The sequence below is a fragment of the Etheostoma spectabile genome, chromosome 4, assembly GCF_008692095.1.
Source record: "Etheostoma spectabile isolate EspeVRDwgs_2016 chromosome 4, UIUC_Espe_1.0, whole genome shotgun sequence".
Lineage (NCBI taxonomy): Eukaryota > Metazoa > Chordata > Actinopteri > Perciformes > Percidae > Etheostoma > Etheostoma spectabile.
In genome coordinates, this window is record NC_045736.1 from 36,344,586 (window position 1) to 36,352,549 (window position 7,964).

Here is a 7,964-nt window from a genome sequence, read left to right on the forward strand (position 1 = left end):
CAGACAGCAGACGGCAGACAACAACGCGGTAGGCAGACAGACAGACAGGCAGACAGACGACAGACAGACAGGCAGACAGGCAGGCAACAGCAGACAGCCAGGCAGAGGCAGACAGGCAGACAGGCAGCAGGCAGCACGCAGACAGGCAACGACAGCAGGCAGACAGACAACGACACAGCACAGACAGGCAGACAGACAGACAGACAGGGACGAGCACGACAGGCAGACAACGACAGACAGCACCAGCCAGCCAGACAGGCCAGGCAGCAGACAGGCCGACAGACAGCGGCAACACCCAGGCAGACAGACAGACAGACGGCAGACAGCCAGGCAGACAGCGACCGGACAGGCAGGCAGACAGGCAGCAGACAGGCAGGCGACAGACAGGCAGCCAGACCGAGACGACAGCAGACAGAGCAGGAAACAGGCAGGCAGGCCAGACAGACAGACAGGCAGGCAGACAGACAGACAGGCAGGCAGACAGACAGACAGCAGCAGACAGACACAGGCAGACAGACAGACAGACAGGCAGCAGACAGACAGACAGACAGACAGACGACAGGCAGGCAGAGACAGACAGACAGACAGGCAGGCAGACAGACAGGCAGGCACGCAGCCGGCAACGGACAGACTAGGACAGCAGACAGACAGACAGACAGACAACAAGAACAGACAGACAGACAGACAGACAGACAGACAGACAACCTACAGTCAGAGGGGTTTTCATCAGGGGGATGAAAGCTGTGAATGGTCCGTTGTGACTCAGCAGCAGTGAACACCCTTTCTCTGAAAACACACACATACAGTATACCAAAGGTCAAAGGTCGTAGAGTAGAGGCAAGGTAGAACAATGACATGTCAAGACATAATTCTGTGGTGTCATTGTTTTTTTCAGTGAACACATTTCTGGTTGTAATTGTGCTTTTATAAATAATAATACAGAAAGAAAATGTACTACTTTAATCATATTACCAATTTAAGGGATCTAATTGAATTTAATTTATGTTGAGCCAGTGATTCACAAGACGGAAACAGTTCAGTTCAGTTCAGTTCAGTATGACACACATTTTTTACAGTGTATTTGTGGTTATTTTACCAAACAATGCGACGGCGCCGGTCAGATTTTCTCTTTGGCTTCCACTCCTGTCCAGCTCTATCAGCCGCTCCATCAGGTTACCATAGCAACGCCATCCGTCACCAATCCGACCCGCATCACACACACACCTGAGAGAGGGGGGGAGACTAATGAGACCACAATAGTACACACACATTCAGACAAACTGACAAAAGGCTAAAGATAGAGTAACAGTGTCTAACATTGGCTGGTCTTGAGTCGGAAGTCCATTTTCTGGATAACTGCCTGACATCGGCGTGTGTGCCATATATTTTGATTTTGGTCATAGATCTGGTTGCAGGGAGCAAATAACTGGTTCTAGTTCTTGTCTTGGTGCTAGTTCTTGTCTTGGTGCTAGTTCTGATTCTAATTCTGGTTGTAGGTCTAATTCCAGAGAGTAACAGAGAGAAAGAGAGAAGCCTTGTTGGAGAGCAAGAGAGACAGACAAAGAAAAACAAAGAAACTGGCTCTGGTCCTTGTCTAGTTCTAGTCTCGAGTCTAGATCTGGATCTAGCTCTGATTCTAGAGAGCAAAAGACAGACAAAGTGTGTGTGTGTCTGACCTGGGTTGTCCATCCAGTTTAGTTTGACACTCAGCTGTGGGGTCACAGGTGTCAGCTGAGCAGGCAGAGACCAGCTGACAACCAAACTCAGCGTTGCCACCTACAGGGGACATGCCGAACATACACTCGCAGCTGGACTGCAAGACAAACAGAGGAAGAATTTAAGATTTAGCTCTAGTTTCGATTATGGACTTAAAGGTGTAATATGTAATACATTTACTGTATTTAATTAAAATAAATGCCACAATGTGTCATTGGATATTAAGGAAACATGCAAAGCAGAAATACTATGTTTTCTGACAACAATGCTATAGCCAGCATTTTCTCCTTTTGAAATAGTTGTTCCATGACGGAATGTGTGTTTGTGTTTTGGCCTGTGTGTTGGTATCAACTCCCTATTTTGACAGTCGGGCAGGGTTGCCAGATGTACCTGTAAAACCACAAAGTAGTACAGCCATGGACGCAGCAAACAAACAATCAGGATCAATGGAGACAGATTCATTCTACCTGCCCTAAAAAAAATAATTTAACTTTTGCATAACTCGAGACGAGGTAAAACATGGGTAAATACTTGAGATGCATTTAAAAGATGGAGACAGCTTAGAGCCTAAAAGGACATTGAGTTGACTAATTTCCTCCTCAACAGGTAAGCATTGAGCTTTATTCATTTGTATTACGACTTATGTAAGAATAGTAATTTTAATTAATTTTAACATTCATGTGCTCGCATTAAATTATGTAGAGTACTTGAGTTAGTTACTAATAAAAAAAAATGTAGACACAGCCGGTGAAGTGATCCTGACTGGTGCTAACGTGGCCATGCTAATTACGCTTTCTGCTAACGTAGGATCCATGACATATGCCAGAAACCACAACTTTGACTTCCTCACAATGGAAACATGCAATTTAACTTTAGCAAAACACACCGTAGCCTGAACTGTTGGATTGGAACACAGTGTTCTCTACTTGTTGCTTTGCAATGTATGAAACTTTATGTTATCGTGGCTAACGTTACCATCGCTAGCTTCAAGGTTATGATATGTTGGAAAGCAAAATGATTTCAACTTTCTTACAAACTGGCTTGTAATCATAATGTGTAATGGACTGACTGTACAGTGTATAGACAAGCTGTATAACGGGTCTGGAAGTAGTAGTACCGACAATCTCCCCCATGCCAAAAATGTTCCCCTGCTTCTGTCCAGCGGGCGTAGCCGACAGACAGTGACTGTGCCCTGGATACAGACGGACGTGAGGTGGTGGCCTTTATAGCAGATGTTGCAGTGGTGTTAAGCTGAGAAAAGGTGGCTTTTATGAGTCATTTCTGTTACTGTTAGTTAAAAGGTGACTGTCAGCCAGGTACAGAGCTCCAGGAGAGCACTGGCTCTCCTGGAGCTCTGTACCTAGCAGCATCTAGCAACTCCGCTGCGCTGTGAAGTAAAGTCTGGCAATGCAAAACTAGCAACAAGCTAACACTGACATTGTGTGACATTGGGATAGCGTTCTCAACCTGGCAACTCCCGTGAATTTTGAGTCTGGGGAGGAGGGACCAGGGGAGACGACTTTTCAGTATTTTGAATTTGGATTGCAGTAACCATTTTAAATGCTGACTCGTTTATACGTGTTCTGATATCAACTCTCTGTGTTGATTCTCTCCTTGTTCTAGTCAAGGAAGTCTTGTTCCCGAACTGCTTCTGGAGGCATCCTAACCTTGTTGGGTCCTTTGAAGACACAGATGGTGGAGTTGACGGGACACCCTCCGTTGTTTACGGAGCAAGGGTTTTTGGGTATGCAGATCTTGCCGTCGCCCTGGTAGTCCGGTTTACAGACGCAGCTGACCTTTGACCCCTGTGAGGAGCACTGGGCGTTGACGTCACAGTCCCTCGCTGAGCAAATACCTGAACAGGAAAACAAAGATTAGCCCCTAGATTTCAGGAAATCTGAAAAGTCTCAATCTCAAAATTCCTGCTTCAAGGATAAACAGGCAGGGAGACAAAGGAAATGTTCTGGGTCAAGGTCTTGTTTTATAATAAGTGATAAGAGACTTTATTCCTTATCTAGTTCCTTATCTAGTTGTATACTGCTCCTAGTTCTGTATCTAGACAGCAAGAGTGGGAACCCCCTTCTTGTTTTAGTTGTAGTTCGGGAGGGAGCGTAGACCTGGTCCTAGTTCTAGTCCAGATTCTAGTTCTGGTTCTGGAAAGCAAGATCGACTAAAAATAGGAGTGAAGAGAGAAACCTTTTTCTAGTTAGTTCTAGACTTGGGACTGGTTCTAGATCTAGATCTTCTGTATTTCTAGAGATAATTGGTAAATGTAAAATACATTAAATACAGAATTGTGTTCCCACCATCAAAAGTTGACAGATACTATCAAATATTGATAAATCACAGTTGTTTGTAAATGCTGCGCTGAGCATTGCCAGAGAAAAGGTGAAGATGCAAAAGAGTTAACCCTCTGTATGGTGGCCCTTTTAGGACATCCCAGGCTGGTAATATCAGCTCTATTCTCAGACAGACTTAGCTCAACTTTCATCAGGCTAAGAAGAACGTTATTTGTATACTATACTAGTTACTATATTAGAAACTTCAGCTCTGCCTTGAGCGGACTGCTAATATTAGCATGCTAACACAAACTGGACTGATGGACCAACAGACCAAAAAACCCACAGCTTAAACTATAAGATATGATCCGATGAAATAGAGAAATCTAAGATCACTGTTGAGTTGTGTGTTTACTTGCGCATTTGCCCATTGACGTCTTTCTGTATCCGGGCAAACATTCACAGTCGGCGGCATCTCCTTCTCCTTTACAGTATGAGTACGGGCTGCAGTTGCTGCACCTGGTACTCACTGCCAAAGGCCCAGACACCACAGCAGCTCATTTAACTTCAGACACACAGCAAACTTGAGCAATAAATGCAATATGGGTCAAAATGCAGCAACAACAATTTAAATAGTTCCAGGGTTATTTTATTTCTGTCTTAAACCATTTTATTTTGTTTAAAGGTCCCATGGCATTAAAATTCCACGTTATGAATATATATAATGTTTTAAAATAATATGAGTTCCCCCAGCCCGCCTATGGTTCCCCACTGGCTAGAAATGGCAATAGGTGTATACTGAGCCCTGGGTATCCTGCTCTGCCTTTGAGAAAATGAAAGTTCAGAGGGGCCGATCTGGAATCTTGCCCCTTATGAGGTCATCTCTGCTCCTCAAAAGCTACAGAGTGGCACATACAAATGAAAACTCATTATGGGACTGGCTCTAGTGGCTGTAATTCTCCACCAAGGCTGAATTTTGGGAGAGACTTCAGATACAGTATTAGGGGACCACTAAGGTCTATATAAAAGAGACGAGATACAGTATAGGGGACCACTAGGTCTAATAAAAGAGACTTAGATACAGTATTAGGGACCACTAAGGTCTATATAAAAGAGACTTCAGATACAGTATTAGGGGACCACTAAGGTCTATATAAAGAGACTTCAGAACAGTATTAGGGGACCACTAAGGTCTATTAAAAGAGACTTCAGATACAGTATTAGGGGACCACTAAGGTCTATATAAAGAGACTTCAGAACAGATTAGGGGACCACTAAGGTCTATTAAAAGAGACTTCAGATACAGTATTAGGGACCACTAGGTCTATATAAAGAGACTTCAGATACAGTATTAGGACCACAAGGTCTATATAAAGAGACTTCAGATACAGTATTAGAGGACCACTAAGGTCTATATAAAAGAGACTTCAGATACAGTATTAGGGACCACTAAGGTCTATATATAAGATACTTCAGAACAGTGTTAGGGACACTAAGGCCTATATAAAAGAGACTTCAGATAGAGTATTAGGGGACCACTAAGGTCTCTATAAAGAGACTTCAGATACAGTGTTAGGGGACCACTAAGGGGTATATAAAAGCATCCAAAGAGCACCATGTCATGGGACCTTTAATGTATATATATATGTTTTAAAAAGGATACCCAGTCTGACTGAGTATTTGTGAATGGTAAAAATTTTTATCCTAATGACATGCAGTAATGTGGTCTAATATATCGTTATATTGGTTATGTTATTATTTAATACAGGATTATCCAGCAAGTCTTACCTTGGTCACAGCGCTTCCCCCTGTACGGCGGCTGACAGAAACACTGTCCATCACCATCTGGACCTTTATTACACACTCCATGCACACAGTCACACTCTGTACGGACACACGGACAGAGTAGAGTAAGAGCCGTGGGACATTCTTTTTTTTTTTACTGTAGCTGTGATATATTACTTTTTTAGCAGAGAGGCAAGATGATAAAGAGCCTACTTTTATCACACTTTTCTCCAAAGAAGTTTTCATTCTTACACTCATGACAGGCAAAGCCAGAGAAGCCGTCCTAAAGAGAAAAAAACAACTTGTAATTATTGTTTTTGCAATATTAATACCAAAACATCAACAATCTAAATGAGTTTTTTTTTTTTTAAATAAACACAAAAAAACAAACATCCAATACTCCTGTACCAGATGTAAGCAGACAGTGATAGATTTGAGCAGTGGTCATTGTTGTCAATGGTTATTTAAGGGCACTGTCCCCCATGAATGCATAAAGAATATGAATATCTGAAGTCTTTGACAAACAGGTCGGATAGTCCCAGTCAGACAATTCAATTCAATTTCAATTCAATTCAATTCAATTCAAAGACAGAATACTGACATCACACACGCAGGTCCCGTTGCCAAGGTCTCCATCCAGGCAGGTTCCATGGAAGTTACAGGTCTTTCCTGACCAGCTGGGGCAGGCTACAGGGGACAGACAGACAGACAGACAGACAGACAGACAGACAGACAGACAGGCAGGTGAAGAGATTAGATTAGGTGATTAGAAATTAATACTACTCAACATTTTGGGATTTTGCTTCTGTTTAAGGCAATCAATCTTGCAGGTTTATGTATCAAGGTCACATGATTGTCTTTTGTCCTATTGATTGGTTAGAGGGCAGACGCCAGGAGGAGGAGAAAGGAAGAGGATGGGAATCACCTGCAAGAAAGTGATGTAGATAAAGCAAGGAAGCTGTTTGTTGAGAGTGTCTTTTACTGGAATATGGTGCTTACAGTATTATACCTAGTTACATTTGTCATGTTATGTCATGTTGTCTCTTTAATTGGTAATACCTGCATAGTAATGTCACTCTTTGCCTCACCTTTCCCCGCGAGTCACAGTAGTTGTACTGCAACTAGTGCAATCGGGACATTTCACAGTTACATGATTCACAGAAATTAGCAGCAGCAGCAACAAAGGATTAAATGAAATATTATTAAAAGAATAATACAGTTATTATTGTCTCGATTAACCAATATAATGTCAGAAAAAAGGGAAAGATGTTTTTAAAATGTATTCAACTATATTGTTTTGTCTGACCAACAGTCCAAAACCCAAATACCTGACATAGTGTGCGCGTGTGTGTGTGCGTGCATGTGTGTCTTACGGAGACAAAGAGGTCCCCAGGACTGCGGGCAGCACTGTGGCTGCAGGAACCCCTTCACACAGGTGTGCTGACATCCATCCAGCACCGTCTCCCTGCCACCGATCTCCACCACGTAACTGCAGAACACAGGCAACATGTTGCATAGGAACTGCTTCATTCCCACAACATACTACTAATTCTACAAAACCACGGCTAATGGCTGTGTGTGTATTGTAAACAATCCTGATTTGAAGAACTGTGACCTGGTGTGTACCTGCAGTTGGTCGTCCCCACGTTGCTGAAGCCATGGGGGCAGCTGCTGGTGGAGACAGCAGCACAGGAAGTGCAGGAGGTGTGTAAGTCCACCCTCTGTGAGACGTCACACCGACCAGGAGGAGCAGTCTAAGTGAGCAGTGGAGACCTTTCTATTACAATCTGATACCACTGTTTCTCAACACCTGTTCTTCTGACACCAGATAGCCCTGTTTTTAAATAAGCAACACTTAGTACTCAAACTTCCACTGATACTGTTAGCAGCAGCAGTGGTATCCCTGAAGGTGATAATAGCAATAAGGTGGCATCAGCATTATTAGTGAGTGAATGAAAACTGTCATTCTTATTTCATTAGCTTACAAGATTCTAACAATACGTAAATACATAAAAGAAAACCCAAGTGGGCACCCATATAGCTCAGTTGGTAAAGCAGATGCCCATTTATAAAGTTTACACCTTGAAGCAGCGGGCCAGGGTTCAACTCTGACCTGCGGCCCTTTGCTGCATGTCATCCCCTCTTTCTCTCTCCTTCCATGTCTTCATCTGTCCTGTCAAAAAT

At 43.1% G+C, this 7,964-nt stretch overlaps 1 protein-coding gene across 1 annotated transcript in view; it reads right to left on the reverse strand.

The window, feature by feature from the left end:
- stab1 (stabilin 1) overlaps nucleotides 1-7,964 on the reverse strand; it is a 122,935-nt gene that overhangs the window by 108,958 nt on the left and 6,013 nt on the right. The window contains exons 2-11 of the mRNA XM_032514890.1: nucleotides 7,407-7,534; nucleotides 7,154-7,269; nucleotides 6,382-6,467; nucleotides 5,994-6,063; nucleotides 5,784-5,879; nucleotides 4,411-4,524; nucleotides 3,384-3,571; nucleotides 1,677-1,813; nucleotides 1,097-1,224; nucleotides 710-786 (exon numbers count right to left, since the gene is read on the reverse strand). Of these exons, the coding sequence (XP_032370781.1) occupies nucleotides 710-786; nucleotides 1,097-1,224; nucleotides 1,677-1,813; nucleotides 3,384-3,571; nucleotides 4,411-4,524; nucleotides 5,784-5,879; nucleotides 5,994-6,063; nucleotides 6,382-6,467; nucleotides 7,154-7,269; nucleotides 7,407-7,534 (1,140 nt within the window). The remainder of the gene's footprint in view (nucleotides 1-709; nucleotides 787-1,096; nucleotides 1,225-1,676; nucleotides 1,814-3,383; nucleotides 3,572-4,410; nucleotides 4,525-5,783; nucleotides 5,880-5,993; nucleotides 6,064-6,381; nucleotides 6,468-7,153; nucleotides 7,270-7,406; nucleotides 7,535-7,964) is intronic.